Source organism: Liolophura sinensis, chromosome 8 (assembly GCF_032854445.1).
Source record: "Liolophura sinensis isolate JHLJ2023 chromosome 8, CUHK_Ljap_v2, whole genome shotgun sequence".
Taxonomy (NCBI): Eukaryota; Metazoa; Mollusca; class Polyplacophora; order Chitonida; family Chitonidae; genus Liolophura; species Liolophura sinensis.
Genome location: NC_088302.1, coordinates 19,067,468 through 19,087,088, shown reverse-complemented (window position 1 = coordinate 19,087,088; position 19,621 = coordinate 19,067,468). Strand labels below are relative to the sequence as shown.

The 19,621-nt window shown below is 41.8% G+C and overlaps 1 protein-coding gene across 2 annotated transcripts in view; it reads left to right on the top strand.

Annotated features, from left to right (window-relative positions):
* The window catches only part of LOC135472890 (zwei Ig domain protein zig-8-like), a 45,181-nt gene that overhangs the window by 12,053 nt on the left and 13,507 nt on the right, over positions 1–19,621 (top strand). For both annotated transcript variants that reach the window (XM_064752607.1, XM_064752606.1), the window contains exons 2-3: positions 7,352–7,473; positions 16,378–16,582. In XM_064752607.1, the coding sequence (XP_064608677.1) occupies positions 7,352–7,473; positions 16,378–16,582 (327 nt within the window). The remainder of the gene's footprint in view (positions 1–7,351; positions 7,474–16,377; positions 16,583–19,621) is intronic.

The window sequence follows — 19,621 nt, the reverse complement described above, 5'->3', positions numbered from 1 at the left end:
GAGGGCGAAAATGGATTTCAGAATATATCCGAAAAAAAAAAAGAATCCAGACGTTATTACGTCAGGTATAATAGAACAGACGGCTGTAATTTTTCTTTTTGTAGTAGAATCTGATTTTTTCCTCAATAGAATATCGACTTATTACATTCATGTATATGCACTGTAAAACTGAATCCGGCGACGCCCTGGGTAGGTGGTATAATTGGTTTGGCACACAAAAAACAGGTCCAAGCAAGAGGTTGACCAATAGCGAGAAAATTGCATTTAATCGAAATGATTGCGTTTGAGTTGTGATATATGCCCAAGATGATCCTGTTTTCAGCGTACCATTTGTACATTCACGAAACAGCCTTACACAGTTCCGGTGTGGCCGTTATAGCTACATTCACGCAACAACAAAATGGTGTTTGAATCAGACAGTATAGCATAACCACGGATAGCACTACGCCTTTTGTATAAAAAAGTATATAGCGCTCACGGATAGTATTACTCTGTATCTGACACTATATATCGAATCACGTGTACCTTTATGCTGTCTGTGCCAGGCAACGTAGCAAGGTCACGGATAGCAATACACGGTTTGTATCAGACACGGTAGCACGCATCATCGATAACTTTGCGCTGTTTACATCGGACAATATAGCGCGAATCACGAGCTGCATTACGCGGTTTTTATCTGACACTACAGCACGATTCCCGATGGCATTTCGCTGTTTGTCTCTGACAGTATAGCGCGGATCACGAATAGTTTACGCTGTATGTATCAAACAATATAGCACCATCACAGATAACATTAAACGGTTTGTATCAGACTATAGCACGAATCACGGATAGTTTTACGTTGTTTGTATCTGACACCAGAACACGATCTCGAAGAGCATTACGCGGTTTGTATCGGACACTATAGCACGCTGACGAACAGCATTACGCTATTTGTATCTGGCACTATAACACGGTCATTATCTGTATGTATCAGATCACAATGACAGATAGCAGTAGCCATTACGCTGGTTGTACCAGACACTATAGCAGGATCATGGACAGCATTATACGCTTTACGAAGAAGGGACGACTTGGTCAGTTGTTCTTATAAATGTCTAATTGACTGACTCACTGAATGAATCATTGACGGGATTATCTCGCTGAAATCCGAGTTTGGATTGAACCTAGTGATTTGATTCAATTGGACTCTACACAAGCTTCTATTAAGCGAACTATTTTATTCGACCAATAGCTGTGAAGCTAAGACAGGTCTTTTATATACATCCGAATATAAAGTGAGTGAGTGCTTGGGGTTTAACGTAGTGCTTAACAATTTTTCAGTTATATGAGGACGAAGTACTCATTAGAATGCATGTTATGCGCCTCCTTGTGCAGGACGGATATCCACAGCTCTTTTATCTAATGCTGCTTCACTGAGACGCCTTACCGAGGGCAAGTAAGCCGCCCCGTCCGAGCCATTATACTGATACGCGTCCACCAGTAGTTGCACTATTCCCTAAAGCTGCATGTTCCTCTTTTAAAATCTTAGGTTTGACTCAACCCAGGATGGATCCTTGGATCTACCGCTCCCGAAGCGGACGCTCTACCAACTGTGCTAGATGGGCCGGTCATCCGAATATAAAATACACATTTGCGCATATCGTGTTGAAGATAGGGCCAGTGTGCCAATGCATGTGTAAGCAGGGATTTCGTGAGCCTATAAAGGTACAGGATAGGGTTTAGCTCATACACTGCTTAGCAGAGTTTGTTGTTCGCTTGACGATAATATTATGCGTCTAGCAAATATGCCTTTGGATTACAGACTGATATCAAAGTGTGCTGTTAGTTTAATATGCATGCACAGATCTGAACTGACAGGACGGAGGGAGGTAGGGTGAGGGTTGGAGGAGTGAGCCTCGGGGTTGCAGTGATGCTTTCCTGTGCATGCATATTACCTACATATAGATACAAGTCTCGTCGCGTTTTCAGGGAATTAGCGAGATTTCCCGAGAGAACGTTCATCAGACTTTGTGTCCCCAGAAGGTAGACAACACGTTAGCCTTCTGTATGAAACGCTGTCTGTTGATGATAAATCCCATTGTGCCCGCGGTCGGGTCACGTGACCCGTGTTCGATACCTCTGACAATGACAGGCGTGTAGATACAGTCCTGCTCAACAATGGCTGAATGCAGATCACGGTCAATCTGCCGATTGGTCGCACATCAAAGGACGGTTTGTAATTGATATCTTAAGCAGTTGCCTATCCCAGAATTATGACAAAGGTGTCTAGTACTCCACTTCTCAAATATTAAGCTGAATTATTCATCACGGTTTGAACCGCATTGTACCTGCGTGTCAGCGACGTTTTAAAATTTCCACTCGATTTGCTAAATCGTGCAGTTTACTCGAAACTGTCTCATTTCAATGAAATCATTCAACGCGATAGGCGCTATACCGGATCTACGAACTTATACTAAAGCAGAACAGATGGCTAAATCCCTACTGAAAGTCAGACAATAAGTCTAATTTTCCGCCATTTGCCCCTAAGAATGATCGACAAATGAGAGGGTGCAGATTTACAAATTTTAAAACTTTCAACTGAATATAAAGCAGATTTTTTAGAAAAAGAGCAAAAAATATGAAACAAACACGCCCCATTTTTCAAAGCAACGACAACAGTGGTTATACCCTGCCACGTTCGTATCATCGAAGTATTTGTCACATTGCCATTATATTGTGAGCATGCGCAGATAATTCAAGTGGTGACCACACATACACTGGGTTCCTCGTACAGTAGTGAATAGCCATCGTTATAATGAAAGTAGGTAATATTATTGTTGTTTGTTCCACTTACAAGCCTCATATAATTGAAAAATTCTTGAATGTGACCTTAATCCGCATCCCCCACCCACCCCCACGCCAAAGTGCGGAAGTCGGAAAGCCCGGAGTAAACCACCGACCTTTGCCAGGTACCTTACAAACTTCCGGACTTAAAGCCGCTAACAAACAGCAAGAGCTATATATATATATATATTCGAGCCCGCGACAAGGTAGACGTAATACCTATCGGCTAGGCAAGATTATGACTTTAAACCGTATTTTTAACTGTAGGCCGCTGGTTAAGTCATGGTTTTAGATTGGTATGTAAGCTGCAACTATAAAGCGTTTACGTCAACGGTGGAGTACAAACCAAACTAAAGCAGATTTACAGGAGATTGGATTTCTCCGGTTACGTGTGACCATTTGCCGGCTATCACACTGTCGTCGCTGCTCTAGTTTTCCCCTCTGTATACTACACTCCGTCTGTATTGTGTATCTGCATAACCCAGGATTCTGCTGGTGGGCTTAGTCCCCAAGGACTGGCCCCTTTGCATTATTTTCATGTGGCACACGTACAATATCCTAATTCTAGACCAGTGACGTCTAATAAATGGCGAGTAACGTCTAACAAATGGCGAGTAACGTCTAACAAATGGCGAGTAACGTCTAACAAATTGTGAGTAACGTCTCAGCGCTATATTTTACCTAACTGTGTTTAAGCCATGGTGATAGTGGGGGTTTAAGTTGATACTATTTAAGCATTTACATGAGCAGTTAGAATGAAAAACCTAACTGAGGTAAACTGACAACCGGCGCGCTTTCCCCTGTTACCTCTGACCATTTTACAACTACACGTATCACACTGTCGTCGCTGCTCTGGTTTTACCCTCTACGGTGTAGTCTGTCCTACTACCTCAAAAGAGCCAAAAGGAGCAGTCCCGTCGCTGTAAGGTCCCTACGTAGACAGCTGCAATTAAAACGGGACTGATATATACCGAATGTAGGAGAGAAGACTCGTTTGCACAAACAAACAAAATGTGTCACCTGGATAATCGATATATCGGTGGACTCTTAATTCCAGCAAAGGCAGATACATTTGTTTCATCGTCCTGAGCCATGTCTCGCGCATAAATTTGTGAAATCCAATGAATCACCGACATACCACCTGGTGAATGAAATAGACTCTGGTGTAAATGTATCTCAAACAACCCTATCTCTCCATATAGCTATAGCTGGCCCATTAGTAAAGCACCTGTCGTGGCTGCAGAGTTTTGCGATCACTGGAGACAGGAATGTATGTATACTTGGGGTTTAGCGTGTACTTTGCAATTTTTCAGTTATATGAAGTTATATGAAACGTCAATAGGTGCGTGTACATATAGTGCCAGGTCGAGTCCATGCCGCCAAAATATCATGCCGAAGACATCAGATATGACACCCCATCTAGACACATTGTACTGACACCAGGCCAACAGTTCTGTTTCTTTGCTCTAACATCCTTGTGCCTAGGGCCAAGCGAGACAGCAGCAAGTACCATTTTTAAAGTCTTTGGTATAACCCAATCCGGGGTTGACCCCGGGGTCTCTCGACTTCGAGACGGAAGCTCTAACCATTAGACAACCGAAGCGGTTGAGGCAGGAATAATAGCGAAACGCAACCAAACAACGCAATAAACATGCCACTCTGTCTAACACCCACTGCTTTCGAACGTGTCCGCCATCCGCCACCCCTACACGTGTCAATCAAAGAACACTCATACACATGTCCGGCACCTGTTTCTGCCATTATCTTCTCCTACAGGTGTCCATTACCTGCCTCTCCTATACGCTCTCTGTGCCTGCCTCACCTACACGTAATCTCATATCACCACCCATACTCTTGCCTGCCGTCTGCCTCTCCTACACACATGTGTGTGTGTGTGTGTGTGTGTGTGTGTGTGTGTGTGTCTGTGTGTCTGTGTGTGTCTGTGTGTATGTACACGTATCCAGCATATTCTTCTCCTACACATGTACGGCATATGCCTTTTTTACATGAGCAAGAAGGCACAGTGTAAGTCCTGTGTCCACCATCCGTCTCTCCTACACGTGTCCGGCGCAGGAGCCTCTTACCGATACGTTCGCTGTGAGCTCAAGTCCTGCTTATGCTTACTTCCTTTTCGGTCGTATGTGGGAACGTCTGCAGCAACGTGCGGATGGTTGGGGGCTTTCTCCGCGCTCTGCCTGCCCCCCCCCCCCCCTCCCCCATTACAATGCTGGCAGCGGTCGTATGTGTGAAATATTTTTGAGTACGGTGTTAAATACCAATCCTACACGCCTCTCCTACACGTGTCCTTCGTAGAATTTTCTTCTTGTAGCCTAGATACCAATAACTACCGATATCAGTGTCGAAGAGATGTAGCTGTTGTCCTACACGCCTTGTGTTAATCACTGCAGTGGGACACTAAGGAATGTCCTGGTGATAAACGTTCTGTGGTAAAATACTAAAGACAAGAAGATCCCGTCAGCTGCACTGCTGTGTGGGCAAAAGGACTCGCCATAAAAGAGTGGTCAACCTACAGCTGGTTCTTCTCGCTGAACCCATTTATCACTACCAAAAACCTACCAAAGTTACGTCCGAAACTCAGCACTGGTGATCGTGATGCTAGCACATTTCGTCTGAATCATTTATGAGAACAACACGTTGAGTCCAACCGTTGTCGGTCAGCATCTACTTTCTCTGTTGAAATCTTTCTTTCTTTCTTTGATTGGTGTTTTACGCCGTACTCAAGAATATTTCACTTATACGACGGCGGCCAGCATTATGGTGGGGGGAAACCGGGCAGAGCCCGGGGGAACCCCACTCTTTTGAAATGTTTATACAGATAATTGTTTAGAATAGTATTATGACGTCCTTTTGATACGTTCCGACATAAACCATAATAAACCGGTGACGGCTGTAAAATACCTCCGAACGGGGGCGTAGAGTAGATAGTTCTGGACAGTCTTCTCCAGAACTACTTACTTGGTTTCTCACATCTATGTGATCTTGCAGACATTCAGATCCAAATTGAAGCGAACAGTGTTTTGTTACAGTTACTTTTATGATTGGTTGATTTATTTATTTATTTCCTTCGATGGTGCTTAACTCTGTACTCGAGAATTTTTCATATAAATCCCGCGGGTTAGTCAGGTTACAGATAACTGAGCGAAAACTGCCTAGGGAAAGACCACCGCCCATAGGCACATACCTGACAACCGCCCTTTTCATGTACCGAAAACAAATAGCGCGAAATGGATTCGAACCTGTAACCTCAGTGGCCGGAGACCGATCGTCAACTGAGCCTGTGAGGACCACATGTACTTTAAATTAATATGTCAAAAGGTTTTTATAAGTTTGCATAGAAGTAAGATTACTTAGTATAGTTCAAGTATTTTTATGTGTTTCTAATCTGTTGTTGTTCCCAACGATGATCTTTGCAAATTAGAAAACTGTTACAACGCCATTGAAATAATGAATACAGCTGGTAGGCAGCTCTTGTTGATTGTTCAGTATGGTTTAAAAATAATACACAGATATATCGCATTACTATATTATAACAATACTAGATTTCACAAATGGGCTTTTGTGCATTTGTGTGATTTGTGCATATACTTATTTCATTATTTAATTGCAGTTTAACATCGTATTAAAGAATATTTCATGACGATACGATGTCTGCGTCAAGTGTTGTACTTTGCGTCTTAAAATTAATAAGAAATCATCATTCGCTCACTAAATTGAGACACAATTCTCACATGTCTCAGACACAATTCTCACATGTCTCAGACACAATTCTCACATGTCTCAGGCACAATTCTCACATTAACCCACGTGCATTCTCACCTTACCTCACATACATTCTCACATTGTTTCAGTACAATTCTGACGTTGATCTGAGATGCAATCACAAATTATACCATATGCAATTCAGACATTCATTTTAAAAAACATTTTTCTCACACAATGCCGACATTTATCTGAGACATCATCCTGAAATTTATCTAATATACGACCTTCACACTTATCTCAGACATTTATCTTATATAACTATCAAATTTATATCGACACAATCCTGACATTTAACTTATATAATCCTCACATTTATATCAGACACAATCCTGACATTTATCTTATGAAACCCTCACGTTTATCTCAGACACAATCCTGACATTGTCTTTTACAACCTTCACGTTTATCTCAGTCACAATTCTGACATTTATTTTATGCAATCCTCACATTTATCTTATACGACCCCCACGCTTATCTGAGACAAATCCTGACATTATGTTACACAACCTTCACGTTTATCTCAGACACAATCCTGACATTTATCTTGTATAACCATCACATTTATATCAGACACAATCCTGACATTTATCTCATACAACACTCACACTTATCTCAGAAACAATTGACATTTATCTCATACAATCTCGGCATTTATCTCAGGTACAGTTTTCAAATTTATCTCGGATACAACCCTGAGATTTATTTCAGATACAATCCTGACATTTATCTTTCTTTGTTACAGCCCGGGTGTTAAGTGATGACGTATCCTCCCCGCGGATTCTACCCACGCCCACGAACCTGACAGTGGCAGCGGGGGACGTGGCCAAGATCGAATGTAAAATACAGAATCTCGGCGGGAGAACTGTGAGTGTTTTTCCCTGTAACTTCCGTTATTCTAACCAATGTTTGTTTTCCAGGCATCATTTGATCTTCTCTTTTGGAAATGTGAACTAACCTAGAACCTAGAAAGACAGCGCGTCTTCAAACAAGCAGATCTTACAAGTTATACAGACGCCTGCGATTCCGGGCTTGCAATTTCATACAGCTGCAGCACGGAACAAAACATGCCGCTATAAAACGCCAGCCATAAGGGCCTGTAATTTAATGTGGTTAATTTCCTCATAAAGATATCTGGTGTGCTGTAGAAGCTGAGATTTAGCAGAAAATGCTTCTGTAGAACGTCAAAGCGGAGATATGTGGCATCTTGTTTTCCCAGATGTTTATTTGGCTTATGATGTGTATGATACTTCAGACGGATATGCCGAAATAGACAGGTGATCTTTTCCAGAATCTATGTGTGGTTTTCCAGAATCGTTAGTGGGTGGTTAAATTTGATCATACGCCGAACCCTCGCTGCCCATATGCCTAAAGCGTTGCTCTTGCGGCCAGCCCATCCCTCTTGCAGGATTAAATCCTGCTATCGCTGATTCCGCAACGATTTTAAATCATAAAGTTTGTCAGCATGGTTTACTCGGGCCAATCAGGTATCCTCCACCTGGAAACCCAGTACAGCGTTAAACACCAATGAGATATTAAGTAGATAAATATTCAAAGAAATGGTTGATCCTACGACATATAACATGAATACATGTACAGAAGCTTAATTCAAGTTATGTATTTAGTTGCCTTTAAAATAATTTCTGACTATGTCCGCCAAATTAAGGACATAAGTACGTTTTTCTTCAATAAAGGATACAGCTTTCCTACATAAAATAAATGAATGTTTTATAGCATATAAACCATATCGCAGCTGTTCTCCACTGACGAACAACCCAAAATCACGGACAAATGCCAGATTAAATGAAACCAAGTTTTACTTACTTTTTCAAGTAACATACATGTACCTACGATACTTGACGACTATCTACAAAACTGATTTACAAAAAAAAAATAATGACTTCTTTTTAGAAAGGCAGTGACCTAATCGTCGGGTCCCTTGGGAATTTGAAATGTCATCAGGGGGTTGTATCTATTTCGTATATAGTTCAGTGGAAAGAAAACAAAGCAAGGGCAAAAACATGGTTAGACACAGTAAATTCTGATCTGTCCATCAGTATAGCTGTACAAAGAATGTTCCCACTGCCGATTTATTAACCGTATTTGAGATTAGTAGCTGTACGTTACAGCATCATGTGATTCTGTTGCTAGAGAGATTTTCTAGCTACACGTTTAAGTGAAGATTTGCATAAAACGTCATGAGAATGCGTGGTGACGTCATTGTCTTAAGAGAACATGCACCACATTAATTCATGCAGACAGAGGGTTTACGCAGAGATCACTGTTTTTACGTAAGTTGTGAACAGTTTCTCATCTTTCTGACCTTTCCATTTCCTTTCTTTATTTTGCAAATCATTTTTTTATTTATCTTTCTTCAAGCATCACGGGTATATATATTTACAGAAGTTGAATAATAAGATTTTGTTTCACCTAGTCTGGCATTTGTCAGTAATCATAATTGTTCGTCAACACATTTTTGTTGACAATATGTAACTGTTAGGCTAACGTTGGTAAACGTACAGACGAGGCTCTCTGCTAAAGTGGTTTCTCATCGTTTGGACGAGAGACGGCATAGGTGGTGGAATGATATCACAGTCTAGCAGGTGTAAAATTTATTTCATTTAAACCAGTCGTTCATCCGCATATGTTCATTCGTTTAAATATGTAAATATCTATGGGTTCGGATAGAGAAGTTGACAGGTGAAATCCTCAAGACCATCTGGAACTAAAACCGATGTGATTGCTCATTAAAGTGGCCAGATGAAGTAAGATCAAAGAAATCAAGGAAAGTCGTTGACCCCTAGAGCTTGTCATGCGCGCAGGATTTACATCATATTACCTCGGCATCCGCGAGGGTCTTCGAGCCCACGCCTGGCACAAACAGGTGAAATACTGTTACATCAGAGCGAAGCGGGCCTGTGTATGAACTATAGTTATATCACCGCCGTGGTGGCTGAGGCCGATGTGGTATCGACCAAGCTGTCTGGCGGGAGACTCAACGTGGCTGTCATTCCCTTCTGTCTATAACACAGAGGTAGCCAATCAATTCCAATTACATTCAATAAACATTGACCATATTTCGACAGGTGGAAACTAATTTCCCTCACATCAACTCTTGAAGCTTTATAAAATGAGCGTCTTCTGTTTGTGAGGCCAGTTCATAGGTCATTCTCACAGGCTATGGTTGTTTCATCTGTAATTGGTCTTCGCCCCTCCTTCACTCTCTTCTCAACCGAAAGCCGCGTGCGGAAAAGAAGTTATTTTCACCTCTGTAGCCTGGCATGTTTACGACGGAGGAAGCTGGCGGGGTGCCGAATTCTCCATAAAACATACTCCCCTGATCTATGCATCCAACAGATACATTCATTACTCTACGAGGGGGCCTTTAGCAGCGAGTGGTTGTTGACACGCTAAAACAGGTTCCTCTGCATCTATCCTTCAATACAAGTAATTCTTCCAAAGCGGATATAGTGTTCCACACAAAGGTGTAGCCTAAAAAACCAAACGGTAAATTAAAGATTCAACGTCCAATTTATAGAATTAAGGTGCAACTTTGTCCCAACAATGAGAGGCTGAACGATACAAATCCAACCACAATGATATAATCACAAAAATGTTGCCAAGAACGAAAATTTTTATTGCATTGTAAGCGATGAGTTATGACATAACATGTATGAGAAGTCCACAGGTTGCAAGACAATCCTTATTTGATTGGTGTTTAATGAGGTCTTTTTATTTATTTGTTTCATTTTAGCGCGGATTAACGTCGTATACTTAAGAATATACTTCACTTACACGGCAACGATGGGTCTTCTGCATGGGTGGTGGAAATCCCAGCAAAGCACTTTTAAGAGGGGAAAACCTCCTGACTTAAAGTCGCAATAGGACCAGTGCCAAGCGGATTCGAACCCGCTACCTCAACGATGAAAGCCTATGCACTTACGCGAGAGCAACACTTGGAGGAAAGTTGCAAAGGGCGCAATAATAGACGAAAATTACAAAATCCACAATATAAAGGCATGTTAGAGAATCGCCAGACCAAGGCTAAAAGGTCTGGCACAAACGTGTAACACTGCGACATGGTTGAGTAAAAAAACTTCACATGTATGTACACAAAAAGTTCGCTGAATGTGTACATGTAGTGAGGCGTGCAACTCTAAGTCTGACTCAGAGATGTAATCTGTCAACAGAGTAGACAAAGGAACGACACCAGTATTAAGCAGTAAACGTCTCAATCATCCAAGAGTCCAGAGTACAGTGAATGGTCCAGCAAAGTTGGCACATTGGATTACATTGTATCCTGGTGTCAGCCCAAATACGGCAATGGTGTCAGAATTGGATTGTATCGAGAGAAACAAATACTTTACTGGCTCAGACGTGGAAATCGTCTCCTAATAACACTCGCTCTATTTTCCAAAATACTGACATCTTCCCACAGATGTTCCGCCTGATGCCAGAAAGCTCTTGTACCAAACTCCTCTGTAGGATTATCGTGTTTCTCTGGGCTAAGTTCTTGATTAAAGGTAAAAAAGACTACAGCGGGAGAGCAAAACCAGACCAGCGACGAACGTATGATAGTTGGCAAATGGTCGTACGAATACTTAATTTCTAGCAGCTTATGGGTAAATTAGTGTAGGCAAAAAATGAGTGATAATAATTAAAAATTATTAAACGCTGCTGGTCTCGAATTACATTATATTATACATCACTGGTCTAGAATTACATTTTATTAAACGTCATTGATCTAGACTTAGTCAAATGCTCTGTTTTCATCACCTTTAGTAAATTATAAGATTATATGTAATGATTCGGCTAGAATTCTTCAAGAATGAGTCAAAGATTGAGGACAAAGCAGATTTCCTTTGAAATTTGACTGGGGTTTTTGACCGTGCTAAAGATATTTGACTTCAGTTGCAATATTTATGGAAGATTACCCACTTTGCCCTGTACGGTAGCCAACAAACGGCCGAAGGCGAATCGGCATGAACTGGGTTGTTAACCATGATCTTACTATTCGCTGGCTAACCGTTCCAGTATAAAGTATTACGGTATAGCGATCTAAAAAATACTGAACATTTCGTTTGACTGCCATTTATAGTTTTTATTAACACAAATAGCTAAACTTGGGTTGCCGAAGACTAACTTCATTAAAATCAGATCCCCAATGCCATGTATAGCACTGTTGTCACTGATTTGATCAAATTCAATTCCAAATCGTTTTCTTGCGTTAAAAAGATACCGATTGCTGGGCACAAATTGTTTTCCCACTTTCTTTATAGTTTAAACTTTTAAATCGAATGAAATTAACTTATTTTAACCCCATTTTATGAAAGGCCACTACGACGAAGCCTAAATGCATAATCTCGATTTGAGTTGCTTCTTTATCTGGACTGTTTTTGCCGACGAAATTATCGGATCGTACCATATCGGATCGAATCAGAGTTTTATTGTGGCAGCTTCTCAAGACTTGTTTTCATTTGGGAATGACTTTCAGCTGTCCCCATCTCAGTGATGTCAGTTTTAGGGTAATGCTTTCTTTACCCTGTGCGTTTTTCCTTCCTTTTTGATAGACTTACACAAATAATTGACTGACATTGTTTGTTTTTTACGACTGCCGTGCAAGTGGATTCCGTGTTGCGTCCTGTACCCTCGTCATCCCATGTAATGGCATCATTTGGCAGGCGGGAAATCAACCGGGGTGCCAGGAAATTGGATTGAAGGGCGAAGGTAGCGAGACACAGCTTCATTCTTGATACTATACTTTTTTTCTACGAGTGCCTCTTTTACAGACGTAATATTTTATCGACAACTCCCAAGTGGCAAATCGATTCAACAGAAGGGTTTTAGCATCCAGAGAGACGTTTTTTTGTCCACGACGCAGCTGTTCTCCTTAAAAGAAACCTCGAAGAATTTAGAAGTTAGGACGTATATATTGAAGAAACTTAATTTGATGCCCTGGGTCAAGAGACGATTTAGGCAGCGGGAGACGAAAGGCGATAAAAACTGATAAATTCTTCCTATATCTTCATTTACGGCCTCTTCCGACTCCTTAACGTTACATCATGCAGGCCTGACAACGACGCAACTAACGAAGGCCAGAAATTACCCTCCATTTAACGCTGGCCATGAACTACGGGAGAGGGAACCGGCCGATAAGAGGACAGCTATATCAAAGGATGTCCACTTTTATCAGTTGCAGAGGAGAGAAGAGATGAAATTTGGCCATTCGATCGAAAGGGCATAAACGGCAATCTTTTGACAACGAGACCCGCTGTGGCTGCTCGTGCCAACTCTATCTGTTTGATTGCAGACAGGCTCCGCCTGTGCCGAGTGGATTTGTAACACGAAACTGGTTAAGATGACTCCAGATAAAAGGATGAACTGTGCTATCAGGTGGGATGAAGGGCCTGGAGCCTTCATGGATCGGTCACCCTGCAGCTACATATGCTTATTCTGCAAGTGGTGCCGGGCGAAGGCAAGGGAAAACCTCTTCGAGGACCATTAATATGTAAGGGGCACGGCACGCGTGTATACTGCGGAGCAGGAAGGTCACGGGTTTAACAGTCACGTGGTATCAGATAAAGCGAGGTAAACAGCGATTCTCCATAGCTCTTGTTAATTACAGCTCTCTTGATGACTTTCCACCGCCAATGACTGTTACGTACGCTGTTTGTCCGGGTTATGGTCTCGTGGAATCTGGAGCTTGTTTCTGCTCGCTCAAGAAGGTCAAGAAGCCGGCCACCAATAAAATGTACTTGTCAGGCACACGGCAAACAAACGCGAACCAATGAAATAATGTTCTGAATACTTGCGTAGTTACTTTTACGACAGGAAAAGTTAAATCTATCAACACCCAGAATATTCATAGAACAACCAAAATGTACCCAAATGAATAGCGTGCAACCGAAGAACCTCAAGGTGGTCGTATTGAAGTCGAAGTACCAACATCGTAAAACCACTTTCCTTTATCTATTGTGCTGTTAGCTTTCTTGACAAAATAGAGAAGATGGGTACAACAGACGTGTTGTGATGAAAAAACATTGTACGGAAGAAGTAAAACAGCCACCAGCCTTGGTCAAACTTTTCACCATGCGGTTTTCTCTTCGTTAACGGTTTTTTTTCCTAGATTATTCACTGTCTGTTTAAACAACAACTGTGTGCTTTTATAGCCGAAATTTTTTTTCTTCTAATTTTAACGTTTATTTTCGTATTTGATAAAGGAGGAAAGGCACATCAAACTACATGCTCTCGGAAATGGTTCTATACTAGGTACTCGACTACGCTTCATATTGGGCATAGCTTTAAATACACACTTGGGTGGAAAACAAGAACTCCCAACCCAATAACATCAACCCGTTACCAGGCGTTTAGCCTTCTGGAAAACAGTTATGAGATTATATTTGCAAATTTCAGGCTTGAATTGACAGAAAATTGGTAATTCAATTTTGTCATGGACTTCAAAAGGAAGCTGCACATTGCCAAATACGATGGCGCTGGAGAGGAAACTCCGATTTGGCATTCTCAAGGAGCGATGAGCATGCATTAACCGATAATAGACTGTTAGCAAGAGAAGACAGACGATTTGCTGCTCAAAAGGTCGTAAGTGGCATTCCTCCGGGCTAAGGCGCGATTAGCCCGCAGACGATACGCTGAAATGGTTGCCCAAGAAATACCCCAAACCAGTACCTGGAATGCTGTTGTGTAGGTGCACATTGTAAAATGCTGTTTACCGGTCAATGGCTGTCTTCACGGACATCTACTGGTCAAGTAGATGTATATCGAATTTCACAAGCATTGGGTCTCTTCAAAGGGCTCAGGGTTCATTCTGAGGGGTAATCTCAGCCTGCTGTGACCATTGCGTGATAGTTCCGCCACCTAGCATAAACAGTGCGGTCAAACTCCAGGCCAGGGTGTATCGTATGCCTCACAAACCATACAGTCCCATCAGTCAATTCTGGCAGTTCATTTCAAGGCCCGCTTATGCTCATAATAACCTTAACTGTTATTTTAACCTGCAGATAAATTGCCTTCTTGACCACTGGTCAGATTCGGTCCATCAACTTTGATATTTGAGCAACTTTATTCAACGCGTACTGAGTTTGGAAAGCTCCAGCTTAGAACCTCCCAAATGGCTTGGGTGTTTTAACATTAATGTGAATCATTCTACAGAAGATTAGTTGTTACAGTATATACGAATATATACCCTCCGTCGACGGAATGATTAACTAATACATCATATTTATCACTTTTGCAGTTAGATAGCTTCGCATTCCGACTTGAACAGAGTTACTTAACGACTATAACCGAATTTGGATATTCTCAGTATATACGAAAGAAAGTCTTGCTTTGAAATTTGGCCTGCCTTGTGGACCATTTCGTTAGCTCTTCAACAGTTAAATAATTTACCGATCCGATTAAACAATATCGCTGTATTCCACAACTATCCACTGAAACAGTATTTTTCATTCTGCAAACCTTGGCTACGAATACTCTTTTTAACCACTGAAGATGTAACGTAAAACCCGTATCATTCCTTCCATGAAGACAAAGCCATCTCTGCATAGGTACTAAGCAGGATCTGTTGTCTACGGAGCATTTGTTAATTATTTATAGAAATGTGAAATATTGGGATTTATGTCACATAGATAAAAACTATCCACCAGCGATATCAGATCTCTTATTTCGCTTTTGTCGTCACTCGGCCGGATGTAATGATCTATGACCCATACATGCACATCGTATAATATACAACATGAACGAAACTGTAGGTATAGGTATTACATGGATGTGGTATTGCATGGCAGAAAATGTATGGGGCATCTGTTTTCTAGGTGATGCTCTACAGCATAGGTGTTCTTAATTTGTAGGCCGCTTCGGCGGCATATTGGTTAGATCGTTCGCCTTGAAGTCGGGAGACCTGGGATCAAACCCGGGCCGGGTCATACCGAAGAGTATACAACTGGTGCTTGTTGCTGCCTGATTTGGCATGAACTTGTTCTGCCACAAGAAGACACAGAATATATGCACGCACCTAATGATTCCTCGCCGTCATATATAAATTGTTAGGTACGACGTAAACCCCTAAACATACATACACACATCTTAAGTTGTAGGAATACGTCGGCGTGGCTAACATAAAGAACATAAATCCATCAGTTAATGAGTATATAGCAGATGGTGGCCGGCCGTTTGAAGTGCTCGCCTGTCAACGGTTAGAGCACACAAGGTGTGGATTCAGTACTACTCTCGGACATCGAATTTTCAAGATTCCCTAGCTTTCTTTGTCATCGGGGCACCAGTGACAACAAGCCGGGGACGGTGTTGTTTCGTGTATTCTTACATGAAGATCGCTGGAGACCACTTGTCGTCCATTAATATGACTTGCCACGCAAGGAAAAAGTTTACTTGTAGAACGTGCACCATTCTGGTTTCTTCTGCACACAATATGAAAGCCGCCTTTGTAATATCTTTAGTGTGGCGTTAAACAACAATCAAAAGAAAACCCTATCAATTAATGCAGCACAAACGGTCGCCGGGTACGTGTCCTCTCGTTCGAGGTCAAATTGAAAAGAGAAATGTCTAAACCACTGTATCAGATGTAGTCATGTAAAACTGTCCCATTTGGTTTTGGCGTTTTCAAGAGAACACCAAAAAAGAACTTACAGGAATAGCAAATATCTGTTTTCATGATTTGCAGTCCTCAAGCGCACACCACTAATGGCTATTGTATTGATCAACATAAAAGAGATGTTTTTTATTTCTTCCCATCAGGTGGTGTGGAGAAGAGCGTCAGAGCCTAATCCCTTGTCCATAGGGACGATGCCATATACGGAAAAGCACCGCATTCGTGTGCAACACAGGGGCCAACTGTGGACGATTTACATCGGCAATGTCCAGCCAGCCGATAGCGGCGTCTACGAATGTCAGATTAGCTCCAAAGAAAACCTGAGGAAATTGTTCATGTTACGTGTTAACGGTAGGTATATATATATATATCCACATCGGAAATTAGGTTAGCCCTGTTGGTCAATTAGACCAGTATTAGGCTCTCCCCCCGAATTGGCCTTTCTCTGTCGTCAAGAGACCCGGGAGCAATTCAGCCTCCGTTTTCGTCGCACGTGGGTAGCCATCAGCCAGTCGTAACTAATTCGTCCCTTCCGGCGAGTTCCTGAGAGACAGCTTGCTATGGTCTGGCCTTATTCTCACCGATAACCTGTCCTCTGTCAGCGGTACTGGCAGAAGAAACACGATTGAAATCCATGCAAATTTTTCCTAGGACATCCAGTTCTTGACGTGTGGGAGTGGAGGGTGGTGGGGTGGGGTGGGGGTGGTAAGGGTGATATTCCACCTACGTGAGTATATATAGGTTCATTTTCTTTTGATCCTGAAACTTTACAGACAGGAATGCTGAAAGTTAAGAACACCAGATGAAATGGATATATGCATGTTTACAGTGCCACTTCAGTCCTAAGAGAAGTCAGGTTGAAATATTAAACTGTTATAAAGGATATCCTGTGGAATATAGCTAGAACCACGGTTACAAAAAATTTACGCTGAATAACGCTGTTTAACCCTAAGTGATGAGTCGTAAAAAACAAAATCTTTGGCAGTTTCCGTAAAATTTTCGTGATGTGACATAGTAATATTCCTTATGTGACAATAAATCAGGCTGATATGATGTCGAATAAGGCCGGTTACGCTGGAATGACGTCATGCGCGTTTGAAAGTACTACGTCATTTGTGCTATAAGTCATTGATGGGTGACGTCAGGTATCCTTCATCAAGTTTAAAAAGCATACCTTTCTTATATTTGTGATGTTGCTTAAACAAGAGACCACAGTTCAGAGTGAGCAAACTAGCACACATTGAGAAAATCGAGGCGCCACCATCAGTTATAACCAATCCGGCTCTAATTATTTCTGTAACCCCGATTTTCTGTTTCCGCTGACATCACCCTAACCCTGTTTCTCTAACATGGCGTATCTCATGGCCTCATTGTACGACGTTAAGCCCCAAGCACTCACTCACTCACGGCCTCGTAAGAATTCACGATTAAAAGTTGTAACCAAACGCGTGAGAACAAAATGGCTTTGACTGTTTCCGTCTGTTTCCACTCCTCTTCAGAAATTGTCCATTCTTTTTAGAATTTCGAACAATTTACGTACAGTGAATCATAATTTCACCAAGTGGGTACGTGGTTAAATTTACATATTATGCTGACTAGGTAATACAAACTGTTCCAAATACCGATCCTGGTGTTTCACCTTATGCATGTGCCTTTGTGACACCCTTTCAACAGCGACTGCCGTGCGTTGAAAACACTGATTGTACATTTGATCTGGCGCATTTGCTTCTGATATACTTTCGAGATATGGAGGCCTCCGTGGGGGTTAGCGTGTCAGCGCGGCGCAATGACACAGGAGCCTCTCAATGTGGCTTCTGTGGCATGCTGGCTTCCTCTCCGGCCGTACATGGGAAGGTCTGGCAGTAGCCTGTAGGCTGTGCCTGGTTTCCTCAAATCATACTTGCTGTCGTATAAGTGAAATATTCTTCAGTACGGCGTAAAACACCAATGAAATAAATAAATGAATGCTTTTGAGAAGAGCAATCCTGGTGTCACCTTGGACGCCTACATGATGGATCTAAATCTCTCTCCATATGGAAAGCAGGGTCAAGTGCGCTTTACTCTGCACCAATTTCCGATGGAAATTTATCTGAAAAAGACGTTTAATGTGCGTTTATACGAACACCAAGATTTTTTACTTGCTTTCGGTCGTAAACATATATGCCCAGCCATCATCTGATTGTTAAAATCTATCAATGCACGCAACCAGAGGCATGGACAGTAACACGTATGTTGCACCGAACTTTCCTCATGCCAATTCAGGGCAGTATGAGGGTTATTAAATGGAGCACGCGTTGTATATAAATTTAGATCCTTTCACATGTATGAAGCCAATCATAGGTGTTACAATTCGTTACCTTTGGAGAGTTTACTAAAGAAATACTTTAGAATTTTTGAAGCGGAGTCCCAACTGAGCGGTCTATGTCACTGTCTCACGCAACCGATAAATTGGACCCTTCATTTAAATTATCACATCGACTCTGGGCTCTTTTCACCAGATGTCAGTGCTCCGGTCCCAGCACACATAATAACTCGTGCCACTGAGCACTGAGGCGTGAAACGCGAGTTGCTGATGGAACTGATAACTCCACAGTCATTGAAACATAAATTGATTTTAGTTCAGCGTTAATGTTCCAGTCATGCAAGTCTGTTATTTCGATCCAAGTTATATGAAATCACTCTTTTATGTTATGTTAGCTGTATCGGAATACGAAAGGCCCCATGTTTTAGCAAAGGGAATAAAACGGTGCCAGCAGTTAATCGACAAAATTTTTCTGTTACATAACCACGGTCAAGTCCAGTCAGAATAAACCTCCGTCATTTTTGATCATGACCGACGAACTCCCTGACTCAAAACCGCATCAGAACCAGCGAGAGCTGGATTCGAGCTTTGACCTCACTAACCTGGCTGTGGTACGACCGAGAACAATTTATGTCTTCAGGCGCCACAGGTGTCTTGATTAGAGTTGAGGAGACTCCAATTCCGTTGTGCGTTGAATGGAAGTATCCGCTGACTCGCAGTTCTGGCTGTGGTGGAAATGTCAAGTGGCGGTACTTAAGCGAATCGGCTTAGCATGCAGTGGCTATATTCTTATAGGAACCTCTCTTTTCAACTTTCTAATGCCACATTGATCCAGTCGTAAACATTTAAAATACATCCTCTGAAACCCAGGTTTACACAATGCAGCTGATTTGCTTTTTTTAAATGATTCCTTGTTTCTGCTCATAGGCGGTGTTTCTCTTCTGCTAAAATTGTTATATTTGTAAGAGAAACGCTTTCCAGATATCTGTTTGGCAGAATGGTAGTTTCATGTGTAAAACACATAGCAGGATAACTATCAGCAAACATGGCTAGTGCTTTCTTCAACGACGATCAACTTACATCATTGT